Source organism: Onychostoma macrolepis, chromosome 08 (assembly GCF_012432095.1).
Source record: "Onychostoma macrolepis isolate SWU-2019 chromosome 08, ASM1243209v1, whole genome shotgun sequence".
Lineage (NCBI taxonomy): Eukaryota > Metazoa > Chordata > Actinopteri > Cypriniformes > Cyprinidae > Onychostoma > Onychostoma macrolepis.
Window position 1 is genome coordinate 25,166,455 of NC_081162.1, and position 18,670 is coordinate 25,185,124.

At 35.6% G+C, this 18,670-nt stretch overlaps 2 protein-coding genes across 2 annotated transcripts in view; one reads left to right on the forward strand and one right to left on the reverse strand.

Moving 5' to 3' along the window:
- The window catches only part of dock5 (dedicator of cytokinesis 5), a 98,405-nt gene extending 90,044 nt beyond the window's left edge, over positions 1 to 8,361 (forward strand). Inside the window, exons 48-51 of the mRNA XM_058784283.1 lie at positions 2,148 to 2,292; positions 2,518 to 2,668; positions 5,517 to 5,638; positions 5,790 to 8,361. Of these exons, the coding sequence (XP_058640266.1) occupies positions 2,148 to 2,292; positions 2,518 to 2,668; positions 5,517 to 5,638; positions 5,790 to 5,891 (520 nt within the window). The 3' untranslated portion in view covers positions 5,892 to 8,361. The remainder of the gene's footprint in view (positions 1 to 2,147; positions 2,293 to 2,517; positions 2,669 to 5,516; positions 5,639 to 5,789) is intronic.
- Positions 8,362 to 12,934: 4,573 nt separating this feature from the next.
- Positions 12,935 to 13,918, reverse strand: LOC131545271 (uncharacterized). The gene has a single exon (XM_058783946.1). It carries the CDS (start codon positions 13,916 to 13,918, stop codon positions 12,935 to 12,937), a length of 984 nt encoding a protein of 327 aa, XP_058639929.1.
- Positions 13,919 to 18,670: the final 4,752 nt, after the last annotated feature.

Here is an 18,670-nt window from a genome sequence, read left to right on the forward strand (position 1 = left end):
GCTCATCACCTACAGAGTACCATCCCAAAAGTAAAGTGTGCTGGTAGCAACCTCATGCTGTGGGGCTGTTTTTCAGCGGCAGGGACTGAGGGACTCATCAGAATAGAAGAAAAGCTCAATGCACCAAAATATAGAGATAGCCTTAATGAAAACCCAGTCCAGAGCATTCAGAACCTCAGACGGGCAGAAGGTTTACCTTCCAACAGAACAATGACCCTAAGCACACAGCAAGAGTGGCTTATAGACAACTCTATGAATGTCCTTGAGTGGCCCAGCCACAGCCTGGGATTGAACCCAATCAAATATTTCTGGAGAAACCCGAAAAGAGTAGAGGTGTGACCTCGGCATCCTGGCCAAATTCGCCCATTGGCCTCTGACCATCATGGCCTCCTAACAATCCCCATATCTGCTGATTGGCTTCATCACTCTGTCTCCTCTCCACCAATAAGCTGGTGTGTGGTGGGTGTTCTGGCGCACTATGGCTGCCATCGCATCATCCAGGTGGATGCTGCACACTGGTGGTGGATGAGGAGACCCCCACAATGTAAAGTGCTTTGAGTGCCTAGAAAAGCGCTATATAAATGTAAGGAATTATTATTATTATTATTATTATTATTAAAATGCGTGTCTGCCCCATCCAACCTGACAGAGCTTGAGAGGTGAAGAGATGAGGTGAAGAATGGCAGATAATTGCCAAATGCTGATGTTCAAAGCTTGTCACATCAAACAAAAAAGACTTGAGGCTGTAAAGGTGCTTCAGCTACATTTTTTAGTTAATGGGATGAATACTTATGCAATGTTTTTTTAAATAAATTTACAAAGTTGGGACAATTTTGTTTTTGCTTTGTCAGTATGGTGTATGGAGTGTAGATTGATGTGGGGGAAAAAAGTAATTTAAAGCAGTTTAACATAAGGCAGCAACATAAAATGTGAAACAAATTAAGGGGTATGAATACTTTCACAAGGCACTATATATATATATGTATGTATGTATGTATGTGTGTGTGTATGTGTGTGTGTGTGTGTGTGTATGTATGTTTATGCCATGGTCTGTCTGAATACTCGATTCTGATTGGCTGGCAGGTGTTGATTTAATTCGTTGAACTGCACAGGTAGTTCCAGGTCAGTTTAATCACGTTCTGTATTAATGCGCTTCCAGGACTTCGCGGAGGCAACCACCCTCCGCTGCGCGTCGGGCAGTTCTTCGCCTCCACGTCGTGCATTCAAATCGTTTAATGCACAGCTAGCCGTTGATTATCCCTTACATATATAATTCATTTTTAGTGTTGTTTTTTACATTTAGCCAAAATTAATATCAATCATATATTGGTTATCAGAAATTAACAACATAATTAAAAAATGTAAAATGAAGTACATTGTGACGGATTTATAAAGCAACCAGTGCTAAAATATTGTGCTCAGACAGTTACAGACTGACATAATTGGAGAGGTTTAGAATAAACTTCATTTAAATAAATAAACTTGTTCATGTCCTTGAGAAGAGTTTAGAAAATCTTATTGTTTCTTTCTTTGCATGTTAAAACTTCCAGATTAAAATGAAAGCAATGGCAACAACGGCTTATGCTTTTCTATTGTGGCTTTTATGCTAGTCAGAAGCAGTTGTATTCAGTGCGTTTCTCTTTTAATTGTAATGTTTCCAATTATGTTTGAAAAACCTCTTTTGTTCACTGACCTTCCTTTTATATCGGTGCATCTTATGTTGACGTTTACATTTCTATTTTTAGCAGATGTGTTCTTATCAAAATGCCAATCAAGTGTGTATATCATATAAGTAGCAATTACCAAGACAGACAGCTGAGAGAATAAGACACAGATCTCAGAAGAATCTCTCAAGAATAATTGTATGTATATTGCAGTTTTATATGCGGTTGCTATTTGGAGGTTTCCACTTCTGCGTCATTCAACCCACAAGTGGCTTACTTATAGTCTCATCACATTAAACTGAGATAGGAAAAAATATTTTAAGATAAAAACAAAAAAAAAACAAATGTGTTGCTAGAGCAGATTATTAAACTAATACACAACCAGAATGTTGTCTTACAAATGTGTAATACATGGACGGCATGCTCAGAGGATTTGTATAGGTGTGCAAAAGGTTTTCATGTGATTGTCTCTTTTTCTCTCAGTTCGCTGCTCTCCCGCGTGAGCGACAGCAGGGTTTCGGTTCTGTCTCGCTCGGAGGAAGATAATCGGATAAGTAAGAAGAACAGGAAAGAATGGAGCATGAGCAAGTCTCAGGTCTTACTGGAGCGACCTGCTGACACCGACGAGGTGCCTTTGTATTTATTTTCTCTGTTCATGGCTGTCAGCGAGCTGTTCACGATATGAAATGTGACCATTCTCTGATTTTAAGATCTGTTTGATGTTGATTTGTGTCATTTCATAGTGAAATTGAAGGATTGAGTGGAATAAATCGTAGGAAAGAACATATTTAAAGTGGACTAATTTAATTTTTGGAGATATGATTCATTTTATATGCCGTCTGTGTGGTGGCAGATTCCTCCAGAGAAGCAGCCGAGGCCTAAAAGTCTGACGATAGGAGACCGGAGACTCACGCTGTCACTGTTTCATGGAGAATCATCCAATTTGAGTTTACACAACCCTCTCAGCCCTCTTCCTGCCTCGCCGCACACACCACGCAGCTCCAGTGAGTGCACAACCACACATCCGACACGAACCGAGATGATTGTTTTTTTTTTTTCTTGACATGAGCTATGGTTTTTCTTTGCCATGGTGCATGAATATGGTAATGCTACCATCACTGTACCATGGTACCACTGCAGTACTAATTCTTTAAAATAAATAGTTTTCAATAGGCCTATACGCTACCATTTAAATAGTTTGGGGTCGGTTTTTGAAAGAAGTCTCTTCTGCTCACCAAGGCTGCATTTATTTGATCAAAAATACAGTAAAAATAGTACAATTGTAAAATATTACAATTTTAAATAATTGTTTTTTTATTTGAATACATTTGAAAATATAATTTATTTCTGTGATGCAAAGCTGAATTTTCAGCATCATTACTCCAGTCTTCAGTGTCACATGATCCTTCAGAAATGTGACCCTGGACCACAAAACCAGTCTTAAGTGTCAATTTTTCGAAATTGAGATTTATACATAATCTGAAATCTGAATAAATAAGCTTTCCGTTGATCTATGGTCTGGTAGGACAGGACGATATTTGTCTGAGATACAACTATTTGAAAATCTGGAATCTGAGGGTGCAAAAAAATGTAAATATTGAGAAAATCACCTTCAAAGTTGTCCAAATGAATTCTTAGCAATGCATATTACTAATCAAAAATGACGTTTTGATATATTTACAGTAGTAAATTTACAAAATATCTTCATGGAATATGATCTTTACTTAATATACTAATGATTTTTGGCATAAAATAAAAATCTATAATTTTGACCCATACAGTGTATTTTTGGCTATTGCTACAAATATACCCCAGCGACTTAAGACCAGGGTCACAAATCATTCTGATATGCTGATTTGCTGCTCAAGACACATTTCTTATTATTATCAATGTTAAAAACAGTTGTGTTGCTTAATATTTTTGCAGAAACCTTGATACAGTAATGCTTTTAGTATTCTTTGAATAGTAAGTTCAAAATACAGCATTATTTGAAATATAAATATTTTATAACATTATAAATGTCTTTGCTGTCATTTTTGATCAGATTAATGCATCCTTGCTGAAGTATTAATTTCTTTCTTACAAAAAAACTAAATCTTACTGACTTCAACACATGAGTAATAATATTATGGTGTGGACCTCCCATTGACCCTAAAGAAAACATGAAGCATTTTTTTTGTGTTTTTGTTAGGGGCAACATAATTTATTTTTTATGCAATAGATATTTTTTGGGGCATTTAATTTCTCAAAGATAGCAAAACTCAGACCTTTGAACACACCTACTCATTCTTATTCAGTGGTGTTTTATAATTGAAATAAAAAAATAACTGAAATTGTTTTATTTTTATTTTTTTAATATATTTTTTAAATTTAGAACCTATTGATATTAAAGCTGCAGTCCTTAACTTTTTTTTTTTAATTAAAAATGATCCGAAATCAATATTTGAGCAAGTACATAACCGGCCAGTGTTCAAAATGATCGCCTTACTTTAGCCCGATTCACAATGGCTATCTTATAATAATGTTTTCTAATTTGAGTGGTACTGGTAGCAGTTCGTGGGAAATTCGAGCATGCAGCTGTGTCATTACATCACGTCTGTAAACATAAAGAAGTTTTCTCGGCTAGTAGGCTATCGCATGTGAGGATCCTGCAGGTGACGGATCATTTATAGCCTTTTGGCAAAGCAGCTGGAATAATTAAATGTATCATTTTGATGGCGGATTGTAATCCAGAAAGGATTATGTGTTTATGAAACACATGTGACTGAAATTAAATTATATTCCAGTTTTAAATGTGCTTCTGATTACAGATAGCCTGGGATTACACGATTTCTATTTTAAAGAAAACCAGTTCGAAGGAAGAATAATTTGCTTTTTTGGGTTAAAAGAATTTATTAATATGAAATTCGAATGGTTTGACAATTAAAGATTAGACTGTACATAATTTGAAGTCTACATGCTAATACACACTACACTCATAGTCATACAATGCTGATGTTGTTAACATAAACAGTTTGAGAACAAAGTATAACAATAATAATAATTTGCACAGTTTGATGTAATATGAGCTAATTAACCGATCGTTAGATTTAATCACCATTGCTAGCGCGGTTTATTGTAATGCTTTTTTCCTCAGTTGGTCAGAACAAACATGGCAGACTTGTTACTTACAGTATTCGTTCAGATGACAATATCCAGTGAAAATTCTTATTTGGGTCATATATTCCAAGACGTAGGCTAGAATCTGTGATTCCTAAGTACAGGTTCCACACCGGTGCAGTGACTACACCCACACATGCTCCTCAAAACATTAGATTCATCCGCGCTGAGGAGCGGTGCCAGTGCACAACCCATGTAATGAAGATAATTCTACAAGTAACTGCTATTGCAGGTTTACAAACAGAGATGGTGACAAAGAGGCAAAACTTACGGACTGCAGCTTTAATATTAAATTCTATATTTTTGTGAATTTGTATGAATTATTAAAAATGAAAAACTTGTTTTAACTAAAAACTTTGTCATCACCTTTATAGCGCTTTGTGCAATACAGATTGTTTCAAAGCAGCTTTACAGTTCCACAGAATTAATGATGCAAACCTCATCAAACATGAGACTAATTCAAATTTTGTTGTAAAGCAGCTCTAAAAAGGCAGTAGTGTCATTATTTCGCTCAAGTCAGTTCAGTGCTGATTCAGTTCAGTCTTAAACAAATGGAAATTCCTACAAATATTTAAGGATATATACACTGTAATATAAATAAATACACAGAACATAATCGACACATGTAGCACATCTGTATAAACATATCCTGTATACTGTATAAACAACCTCATATTGATCATCGTCCCATAGGTTACACGTGTCTCCCGAGCGAGAGTGACTTCAGCACACCGGACATCACGAGCACCCCTCCACCAATGCCACCCAAAAAACACCCTCATGAGAGCGAGAGCATCTATAACTCCACCTCTGACGTACGACACAGCAAGCACAGTCTGCACTAGGATAAAAGTTCAAATATTGGCAGTGCTTATCCATTGTGCTTTCAACTGTATTTTGATCTAAAATCTTTGACAAAAATATTTAGAAAGCTAAAATGCTTTTTCTCTTTTATTTCACCCATAGTTTACGCCTCCTTTACCGACGAAAGTTGAAAACAAACCTCCACCGCCGCCACCCAAAACACGCAAGTCCATGTTTTCCACCTATGAGAGCAATCCGCAATAAAGACTCTCCGGTTCCCCTGAATCCAGATGCAGACGCCTGTGGTACCATGTCTCAGATGAGAAGTGTGAAAAACACTTCTGAACGGTACTTGGTCCTCTTTTAAAAAATTCAGAGCTGAGATATTATTTGTCAAGGTTATCTGGGATTTCTGATTAAACTGGTTTGTAATTCATTTTTGGTAACAAACAGCAGTTTCATCCTGATTACGCATTATTTTTTTATTTGGAAATGGACCTCTAGTGTGTATTTATTCAGAACTGCTGGGCAGGAACGTGACCAAAGGTTGGTTGTTTGGTTTGTTGAATGTTCAAATCAGCCTCACATCCACTGGATTACAGTAGTTTATCTCGACCTGTGTCTGTGCCTTATAAATAGAGATATTTAAAGTTAATGAAGTTCTGTGCACATATTCACTTTGCACATTGCTCATAATTGTCAGGTTGCGCATTCATACAATTAAAACTTTTGTAGTTGAACCTCGTTCACCCGCAGCACAGTTTGCATTATTTTCCCCCTTAAGCAAGAGAAGACTCTTGATGCGGTTGTGTTTTTTCCACTCTAGAGAGCTACATTTGTATAAAAAACCTCAAACATTTAAAAAGCTTGTGAACTAAATTTAATTGTAGAGAAATGCAGAAGATGCGGTATAAAAATGCAAGCTTTATGAAATGATTTAAAATGTCTAGTGTTATTTTTGTCATGATTGCAAAAAAGCAGATCAGATGTGCTTGAATTCTATAATGCTACATATTGTGTCAATACTTAAAGGAATAGTTGACTCCAAAATAAACATTTGCTGAAAATATACTCTCATTCAGGCCATCCAAGATGTAGATGAGTTTGTTTCTTCATTAGAACAGATTTAGAGAAATGTAGCATTACATCACTTGCTCACCAATGGATCATCTGCAGTGAATGGGTGCCGTCAGAATGAGAGTCCAAACAGCGGATAAAACATCACAATAATCCATAAACATAATCCACACCACTCCAGTCCATCAATTAACTAATTATAAATAAAACAAATACATTAAGACAGTTTAACTTTAAAGTTCCTCCAGTGAAAAAGTCTGTGCCCTGTTGTCTGTTCACATCAAAATGCACCCACATATTTGTTTAGAACTATTATAGACTGTATTAACTTGTAAATGGTGCTTGATCTGTGCATATTTCTCTCCTGATTCAGGCTAGATGACTTTTTCACTGGAGAAAGCAATATTATGGAATATGGACTTTTAGACAGAAGTGTTAAGTTAAATGTGTTAATGATGGATTTGTTTGTTACGAACACACAGATTTTTACTTCACAAGACATTAACTGATGGACTGGGGTGGTGTGGATTACTTGTGGATTATTGTGATGTTTTTATCAGCTGTTTGGACTCTCATTCTGACGAGGATCCATTGGTGAGCAAGCGATGTAATGCTACATTTCTCCAAATCTGTTCTGATGAAGAAACAAACTCTTGAATGACCTGAGGGTGAGTGAATGTTTAGCACATGTTTATCTATTATTCCTTTAAATCTCACCTAGGCACAGCATGGTACTTCATGGATTGGTACATTTTAGTTTGGAGCAACATATATAGCTTCGTGAAACATTCTAGGAAGGTTTTAGAGCTTGCTTGTTCATTTACCTCAAGTCAAAATATCACACTTAAGTAGTACATGCACTGTATTTGTACACTGTATTTTTTGCTCATGATGTGTTTTAGTTTTTTTTTTGTGATTCAAAATTTGTCTTCATTCAGCATGATAAAATGCAACTGCAACTTTGGATGTTTTAATTTATTCATTGTCATGTTGTTGAATGCGGCACTCCAGTTATTACATAAAGATAGAATAGCAGGATCATTCTTAAAAGTTCACTGGTTTAAAACTACTGTCAGCATTAATGTTTTTTCTTGTAATGGGTTCTTATAATAAGGTAATTTTCATAAAGATTGCATAGTTTTGTACTTTAAGAGAGTGTGTTTTGCAGATATGGTAATATTTAATTGATGTGCACATGGATAATTCTATTTCTGCATGAAATGTTTTGTACATTCTGTATTAAATCGCACAATTATCAGAACAAATGTGATAGAAATTTCACAAAATTCCAGGGAAAAACCAGAACAATGTTTTTTAAAGGGACTGTAAGTGTAAATATAGAATTTTTCTTTAAACTTGAAACTGTAATTTAAATAAGATTTGAATGAATGAAATAGTGTTTTTCATTTTAATTTGTTTAATTCTGAACAAAAACCAAGGGTATTCTGGCCTATGTGGATCATTTCAACCTCCAAACACTTTTTTTAGTGCAGTAAATGCATGTTTTTAAAGTAATTATTTGTATTTTTTAGTCAAAGTGGACCATTTTTGCCACCTGCCGGCAGAAAACCAATGCAAAACAACCAGTCCTAACTGTTATTTGAGAATTGTTGCACTCCAGTTTGAATAAAAGTGCCAAAAGAACTCTTGAATCAAACCGATTACTAGTTTTTCCACTTAAGCAGTTTGAGTTAATAAGTCAAATTACCTTTGTGTAAATAAATCATTTCTTTTCAGGCCTGACAATGTTGAGATGTGATGCAACTTACTCTGTTCAAATGTTTAGAAATTGCAGGAGGAATCAAATAAATGAGAAGAAATGATTTCAAATAACCACATTGTGCTTTTTTTTTTTTTTTTCTCCAATATGAAAAAAGATCATTTTCTAGGGCAAACATATTTGTCCTAACCACTTCTACTCCTTGATTTATACAAGAAAATCAGTTAATCAATGCAATAATCATCACTTCTGTGGCTAGTTTTCTATTGTTGGCCCTGTATTTGGATCTGGTTCATATCTAAAATCATTTTAAATGACTATTATTATTGTTTTATTATTATGCATACACCTTTATGACCTCATATTGTTCATTTGTATATTTATTAGCCACACCAATGAACTAGTAAAGGCTAAAAGGTGACTAAACACGTGACAAACACTTCTTGGTCCAATGTGTTTGTGCTTGAATGAAGAGTAAGTTGTCACAGTGATCTCATCTAAATGATGTTCTTCTTGAGTCATCTGCACCCCTGGTAATAACTGGTCATCTCCTGGGTTTACGATGCCCCAGGATGACATTATACTCTTGACATCTGTTCTCTCTCAGTGGGCAGAAGTGGAGGAGGTGGGTGAGAGTCGACGCAGCAGCAGCAGCAGATCAAAGCTCTTTTGCCGTCCCTCAGGCTGGAGATTACAGACTGAATAATCTCGCCTGTGAAGGTGTTTCTCTTTTTTTATTTTTTTATTTTTTTGAAATGGCACACAAAGTCAAGTATCCTCTAGCCCAGCATTCGTTGCTGGAAATTGTTTATGTGGCTTTTAAATCCACATTTCCTTTTTCTTTACTTGGGAATTTTGGATGCTGACAATATGATTTGCTGTTATTTGTTTTTTTGACACCAGACCGGAATAGAGCATAATATATACTATATGCGCTGTCCTCTTCTCCACAGATCTCCTGCTGGAAAGTGACTGGACGTCATAGTCTCTGTATATGCCTGTAAAATGATTGACTGCTAAATAGCCTTTAATCTTACATGCCACTGATGGATATCGCCATGGAAACACTGCTTTAAACTTCCCTTCAGAACTGGAGCTCCTCAGTTCCACCAAGACTGAGAAAAAAATAGACATTAACACGACCATCGTGTATTTGTATCTTTAGCTTAACTTTAATCAATTGTTTTTATGCTAAAGAAGTAATTCGCATAAAATAATAATAAAATAAGTAAATGACTTTCTTTCCATAGGCTACTGTATGATTTGCTTTTGTGAAATGTTTAGCAGGTGTTTAGAAGGCTCAAGTCCCCGACTTTTTTCAAAATGAATTAAAAGTGCCACCATCAACTATTACGAACAACAAAATTGTGGTCAGTAAAACAACATGTATATGAATTATAATTAATATGACAATGTGTAATAAAAACGAGATGCTCAAAAATGGGAATATACATCCAAAATACATACATTTTTATGTACCTGTCAAGCTGCCTTTACACTTTACAAGATACCGGAAGTTGTCGTTCTTTTTTTTTTTTCTTCTGTCAAAGAGGTATTTTATTGGGCATATACGGTTTGATTTCCTGGCTTTTCGGAGGCACTTGAGTTTCTTTGATCTTTCCTCTCTGTATCATTTCTCTCTGCATCAGGAAGTGTTTTGTCTGCTGGCTCCACATTGCTATATATTTATATTTGCTTTATACCATTCAACATTTGGAGGTCAGTAAGTTTTTTTTGTTTTGTATCTATAATAGATATATTAATATTTATTATGCATTAAATTGATCAAAAGTGACTGTAAAATGTTGCAAAGGATTCCAAATAAATACTATTCTTTTGAGCGTTCTATTCATAAAAGAACCAGGAAACAATATGAATAAAAAATATGAAGCGCCATAACTGTTTTCAACACTGATAATAATAAGAAATGTTTCTTGAGCAGCAAATCAGCATTTTAGAGTGATTTCTGAAGGATCATGTGACACTGAAGACTGGAGTAATGATGCTGAAAATTCAGCTTTACATCACAGGAATAAATTACATTTGAAAATATATTCAAATTGAAAACACTGTAATAATATTTATCAATTTTACTACTTTGTTTTTGATCAAATAAATGAAAAGTATGAAGATTAGCTTCTGTTTGAAAGTATTTAAACACGAGCCACACTTAAAATATCAGAATGCCAATGAATTAGATGAAAAAAAAAAAAAAATCAAAGTGACCTTTATTTTAAAGAATAATAACACTTTCACAGAAATGTTTAGTTGTCTCTTTACTTTATATATCCACTGAACATTTAAAGATTCAAAGCTCCAAAATGATGCAGTGAAGTTTTTGCATCCAATACTCATTCAAATGCTTGCTTTGGTTGTAATGAATGTAATAATTACAAACCCACTTGAAAAACAATTTCTTTATGAATGAGGAAAGCGAAACTGACCTGAGCAGAAAACATTTAATGCTCCGTACAAATTTGTAACTTTTTACGACACAAATCTCCCTCAGACTACTAGTCTGGAAAAGAAACGCTGATGAAAAGTCTTTCATTAATGTTTCTGTGCTTAATGAGCCTCATGAACGACTCTGTCAAACTCCTGTAAGAAGCACTGCGGTGCTTTATGCAAACATGTGCTGAAAGGTTTTGTCTTACATTTTAATAAATAAAAAAAAAAGTCATGTATGATGAATTGCACGCATATGCTTGCACAAAAGATGTTGCAGCATCTTTCAGCACACAAAGGAGTTACTTTACACAAAAGGCAAGGAACGAATGTTTTTATACTTTATTCATGTCAACCATTGACAAGTTACATTAACATGAACCTTCAAGGACTAGTAGAGCAGAATGATTGTGCAAACTTTCATAACACAATGTGTAATAACATCTAACGCTCAGAGCTGAAAGAATATGAGTTATAAAATCACACTATCATCTCAGATGAAAAGATTTGTAAAACTGCATTCTGTCTGGATAAATAGCAAGAAGCTACTACTTTATATCATTTCTATGAAATTGAACTCCATTTTGAATGAAATAAATGCACGTTTTTAATCAATTAACTTCTAAAGATTCGATTTTATTTTTAAGTATTTCATTTTCACATCTCAAGACTTCTCACTGGGTCCCTCTGGGAAAATAGCAAGAACTATATAAATGATATCGATCTGAGCTCTTTTTGATTAGGGAATAAATGCAAATATGTATAAATATTGTGTAACTTTTTTATTTAATTAAATTTAAAACACTTATGCCACACTTAAAATGTCTGAATTTCATTGCATTGGATTAAAAAAAAAATAAAGCAAAGTGGTCTTTATTTTAAAGAAAATTAGCACATTAAAGTTGAATATCTCAGTAATGTTTACTTGCCGTTTTTTTTAAATGCAATGACATTCAGACACTTTCAGCTGTGTTGTGTATGCTGTATGTTTAAAATCTCTTTTTTTGCAGGTCATTTTAAGATCAGAAGGTCCAAAGTTAAGTTTTTAAAGACTTCTCATGGGGTATAAATAGCAAAAAGCTACAACTATATCATTTCTATTAAACTAAACTCTGTATTTCTGATACTTTATGATTGATAGAGAAAGTATTAAGATTACACTCTTAAAAATAGAGGTTCTTTATTGGCATCAACGGTTCCACAAAGAACCTTTACCATCCATGGAGCCTTTTCATTCCACAAAAGGTTCTTTACAGTGGAAAAAGGTTCTTTAGATTATTAAAATGTTCTTCACACTAAGGAAAAAAATGGTTCTTTTAAGAACTGTTCAGTGAAAGGTTCTTTGGGGAACCAAAACTGATTCTTCTATGGCATCGCTGTGAAAACCCCCATTTGGAACCTTTATTTTTAAGAGGTTTTATTTCTAAATGTCAATGCATTAGATGAAAAAATACCAAAGCAACTGACTTTTTCTTTTAAAGAAAAATATTTGGCACTTGCTTTAATATTTAGTTGTTTATTGGGTCACATTTTACATTAGGTGGCCTTAATTACTATGTACTTACATCAAAAAATAAGTACAATGTACTTATTGTGTTCATATTGTATTGCAAAACACTTCTGCTGCTATTGAGGTGGGATAAGGGTAAGGTTAGGGACAGGTTTGGTGGTATGGGTAGGTTTAAGAGTGGGTTAAGGTGTAAGGGATGGGTCAACAGTGTAATTATAAATGTAATTACAGAAATTAATTACATAAAGGTATTATTAACAATACAAGTACAATGTAAGAACATGTATGTACACAATAAGTGCATTGTATCAAATGATTAATTTAAATCCAAGTACATAGTAGTTAAGGCCACCTAATATAAAGTGGGACCATTTCTTGCAATGCCATTCAGAAATTTTCAGTTGTGTTGTGTCTACTGTACATTTAAAATCACTTTTTCTGCAGACTGTTTTAAGATCCGAATGTCTGATGACGTGCAGATTTTGAAGACTTCTCACCGGGTCTATCTCAGGAAAAATAGCAAGAAGCTCCACAACTATATCATTTCTATCAAGGTCAGTGCCCATGGCTGTGCTCATGCGGTTCTGTTTTGACCTCTTCCACCTTCATGCTGCTCAAACAAGGGTACTCGTCTAAAAACAGGTTATAGGATGCGATCAGCTCCTTCCAGTAGCTTTTCTTCCCATAGACCAGCACGATGGCACTGACTGTGGTGTAGATGCTGGCGAAGAGAATGGTCAGGGCCAGTGTGTTCTGCCTCATCAGCACCACCGTCATCTGCGTGAAGATGTCCACGGTCAGGAAGATCACGTACACCACCACCATACTGAGAGTCATTTTGATGACCCGCATCTGCGTGCCGAGCTTGGGCCCGTGGGCGCCGTTGGTGCTGGCCTTCATGTCCATCAGATGCTTGGCCAGGTGGTACGAGATGGAAATGCTGCATTTGACCATCACGATTCCCGGAACGATGTCGGAGATGATCACGTAGTAGAAGATGTAGGCGAGTCCGGTGGTGTCGGTGGGCATGATGGACCCGCAGTCGCTCAGCCCGCTGGTGGTGCCGTTGTAGTAGGTCAGCACGCTCAGCAGTGGAACGCAATTGGCAAAGCCGCTCACGACAATCACCGCCAAGGCCGTGTGGACGTGTTTGACGATGGCCTCCTGGATGCGTGTGTAGCAGTGCACAGGCTCCACCACCAGTTTAGTGCCATAGTAAAAGGTCAGGAACGCCGTGCTCCAGAAGATGATGAACTTGACGCTGAAGATGAGCACAAGCAGGATGGCTCCCGCCAAGCTGATGCGGCACACGGTGTCGATCACATCCAGCGTCTGCCATAAGTACGTGAGAACCTGCAGGGAGATGCTGGCCAGGGAGATGGCCGTAATGATGAAGTCGGCCGGGTTCAGTCGGTGCTTCTTGCTCTTCCGGTAGTTCCTCTGGTTGATCAGAAGCAGGTACATGTTGAAGAAGATGGTGAGAATCGCCAAGAAGCCGGTCAGCACCCAGGCCGCGAGTTTGTCCAAGGACGACAGCATGATGAGTGCAGTGGTCTCAACATACACATAGGAAAGAAAAAGAGATCTCTTTAATACAGCACTATATCTGCAGAGAGATTACAATTAGATGTTTAGATATTTGTCCTGAGAAAAAGACCCCAGTGATCCAGAAAAAAATCTGTCCAACAGTGTTGTTACTGTTTACCAAAAATATAAAAAATCGTTTTCAGTAATTGAAATGAAGTAAAATAAAAATATTAAATGAAAACTAGAAATCTGGAAACTTCACAATAAAATAAAAGTTGAACTGAAATAAAACTGAAATGATAGATATAAAAATATATATATAAATGAATAAATCCAAAAGGAATACATACATGTAATCTGTAAACCTGTTATTGTTAACTGAAGCTATTAAAATAAAGCAATAATAATAAACTTTAGATGAAAATCTGAAATGTCTTTAGCAACTAACTAAAATTACTAAAACTGAAATAGAAAAATGACAAAAAAACCCCTGATAATATAAAAATAAAAGGTAAATGTGTGTGTGTGTATATATATATATATATATATATATAATTAAAACAAGTTATACACACACATAAATTAATATGAATACATGTTCTCTGTAAACCAGTCTTATTGTTAACTAAAGCTATTAAAATAAAATAAAATTACATAAATAAAAACATTAGATTTACATTTTTAATTACAGTTCATTCAAATTACATTTAAAAAACTGAAATGCTGCCTTTGGCAACTAACTGAAAATAAGATTATGGTGAAGTACAAAAACTGAAATAAAAGTAAAGCTAAAAAGAAATCTTAAAAATCTTTAAAAAAAAACAAAAGGACACACAACAACATTATTTTAAAATGAAAATGAAAACTAAACTCGAAAAATATAAGCCTTTTAAAAAAAAGTCACTCAAAGGTCAGAGAACTCATTATCAACTCAAACATTTCTCATCAAAAAAGATCAAATGTTCCGACCTGCTAGACATTTCATTTCTTTTCCAGCTGTTTGAAAACTACTGACTCGCATTTCTTCAAAGAAATTTTAGGAGAAACATGACACACTATACATCATGAATATGAGCGCATACATTTTCCTGTAAACATGCACACACTAAAAATAGTTATAATTCCTTCAAAAAACACCATTTAAGTACCTTGTTTTGGAGGCCTTAAATATTTTCTCTCATCTTCACTGTGCTCAAGCTCCTCGTGCATTTAGGAGATAAAAATGCCAGAAAATGATGTTCTGTCGTCATGGCAAAATGCATTTTTTAAGAAATAGTAAATGATAGGGAGAAAATTGAACCCCGAATTGCTATGGTTGGTGCTGAAAGCTCTTGACAATAGCAGACTGACTTTTATCCGCCAGCTATGAAGCCAGATTTGAAGGATGATTTCATACGCTGACCATAACCATATTTAAAGCAGCGTGTTTTATGGCACAGAAACATGACTACGCATTTTAACCACCATCCAGATATTGTGGTTCAACTCAAATGGCAATCAGGGGGCTGGTGGGCTTGTCATTTTGTTTTTTTACACTCAGATGCACATCTATACAGGTGCACATGCACAAACAGACGGTAAAATGTTGAAAAGTCATTTGCTTTCTGATACAAAGATTTATGTTGTGAGACACAATTTTACATTCAGTAACATAACAGCATGTGCTTACTTTGATGATTAGAGCATTTATGCAATTCAGCAATTGGGCGTTAACCCATACGACAAAAAAAAAGTATATCTATCGATCTACCTACCTACCTATCCATCTATCTATCTATCTATCTATCCATCTATCCATCTATCCATCTATCTATCTGTCTGTCTGTCTGTTTTTCAGGATGGGTATTACAGAATACAATTAAGAAGGGGAAAATATACAAATTTGGCCTCTTTCACACCAAAAATAAATGATTGCGTTAAATATTCCAGACTGATAGGTTGCAGATGAACATTTATTAGAGGTTGACCTTTTTAAACACATTTTAACAGGGCTGTAGGCACATATTCAGGATTGGAAGGAAATAGACTGAGATTTTAATATGTATTAATCTTTGTTTCTATGCCATATGCTCAATGGCATCTGCTTAAACCTGCTGTTCTCATTATGAAATCATATCGTATAATTATTCAGATGTGCCCAATGTAAATCGAAGCCAAATTTTGTGGCGGTCAAACTGCTTTGCCTGCACCCGTCCTTCCTGTGCTAATGCACCCTGGATGTCCAGAGGTTTTATTTGACTAGCACACCTACCACCGAAACACATTACAGAGGAGATGGAGTCCTGAGAAAGACTGCACCTCATTCACAAGACAAATATAGCTCGCCTGACATTCACATGCGCCTTAATTGGAATATTGCTGTTTAACATGCAGCAGATAACACGGCCAAAGCAAGCACGTTGCTCTTGACGAACTCCGGGGCTCTCTGTTAATTTTGCTGAAAACATTCGAACACCTCCAGCGGTCCTTGCCTTGAGCCAAACGTCTTCTCGTTTCCTTAGTAACCCAGCAGTCGGTTTCCTCTGATAGTGAGAATACTTACATGACCCTGACAATTTACCCACAGATCCGTCGGATTAAAGCCTCGGATAATCAGGAGAACCTACAGCATTCTGTTTGTGAATCCAAACATCTCATAAACCATGAAAGCTGTTATGGGTATTAAATAATAAATCACAATGCATTCATATAGACCGATACAAAAGTGATTTAATTGGACAAACACACAACTATAGTTCCTTTTGAAGAAGATTAATGGTACATTTTCATGTCCTCATCCTAATATGCTGGAGAAAATATTAAATTGACTATTTTTAAAAGATGGAGTCATGTGAATTAGTTTTCTTTAATCAAAATTTCACTTTAAACTAAGAACTGGGTGGATTGTAAGTCATTTAATTTGTGTGGATGTTCATTTATAACATGAAAAACAGGTTATTGGGAAATATTTCAGTTTGATCATTTTGTTTCTCTGCACAAACATATGTTTAATTCTTTTATAGGTTTTCTTTGTAAAAATCCATTTCACTAAAATGTGTCTTACCGACATCATCCTTCAGGAAGTGACATAATTTCAGAGGGACAAACAGCACCAACCCACAAAATCAGTATAGGCTGTTCTATGAATTATGGAGAATTTGTGGCATTAGTTGGCTTGTCTCACTTTGAAGCAGATAAAATAACAGAAAACATTATAATAGAATCAAAATATCAAGTTAATATCCATTGTATCATTCTGTTAATTTTCCTGCCATTGTCTAGGCCAGTGCTTCCCAAACCTGTCCTGGAGGACCCCCTGCCCTGCACATTTTGTATGTCTCCCTAATCAGACACACCCAATTTAGTTCTTGCAGTCTCTACTAACGAGCTGATGAGTGGAATCAGTGCGTTAGATTAGGGAGACATACAAAAAAAGGTGCAGGGCAGGGGGTCCTCCAGGACAGGTTTGGGAAGCACTGGTCTAGGCTAAATAAACCATGGTATTTCTTTAAAAAACATCACAAGCATATTCATTTCTTAAGTTATAGGGTTCAAATGCTACAGGAACAGGAATGAGCCATAAAACAACAGATGAGTAGATAAAACCTGATCTATCCCAGCAGAAATGATCTCATAGTGCCTAATAACAATGCCTTTTCTGTCAGGAAGCCATTAGTTTGAGCTTTTTGCTCGTATTGGATACAGTCATGCTTTACTGAATGCACTTGAGCCATTCTACTGGATTGAAATCGGATACAAAATCTAGAAATTGTCTTAGTGAATCATTGCATAGCCAAGTTTAGTAACTCACCTTGGACCATTTGTGAATAATGACTCACATTACCTGCTGTTATTTTTAAAGCAATCATGCACCATTTTTTTTTTAAAGATGTATATTAGATGTATATTGAAAAGTCCTGAATATGAGGCTTGAAGGTGTACTCTTTAAAACAATTTCCTAGAAACAATTGAGCAATGTGCCATTCGACTCAAAACTCCTTAGCAACCGGCAGTCTTGGCAACAAGCCAGAATAGCCATGATTTTGCTCTCGCGTTGATTTCAGAAAATTAAGCTGGTGTAAAAATTATGGTTTTCAAGGAAAATCATTGTACTCTTTCTTGGTTTTCTTTGCATAAAAATGTAGATTTTTCGTGTCTAATGAACCTTGGCAAGGAAAATCGTGCTCGCTTTGTGCAATTAAATGTGAATTCATGTGCGTTCAGTCTGTCACAAGACAATAACACTGTGTATGTGTCCCTGAAACACGCCGTGTAAATGCGCTTAATTTCATTTCAAACATCCTTTCATGTCGTTCTCCCACACGCTTCTGATTTTCCATCTAGTCCAGACCTATTTTCTCATAAGTTATTAGTCAAACAACTCTGTGAGAAAAGTAGAAAATAAATAAATTGATTGGAGCTGAACGGAGCATTAGGCGGGCTAGTGTCACTGCAGCCGGGGGGCGCTCTTGCACAACACTATTACAATGTATTGATTGACCTGCCTATTAGAGACAGATGCAAATCAAACAGAGCAAACAATTTCCTTCTCATCATCTCCAAATCACACTGCTGATTTGAACTGAATGTTTCTCAATGCAAGTGTATCACAAGGGAAAAACGGTTAGCCAGAAACTAAAAAAAAAAAAAAAAACATATTAGAAATGGAGGCCTTTATGAATGCAATCACCACCATGCAACACTAAAACCACAGCTATTTTGGTTACTTGAATCAAAATAAATGTTAACTAAAACAAAATGTGAAAACAGTTTTTATTTCAGCTG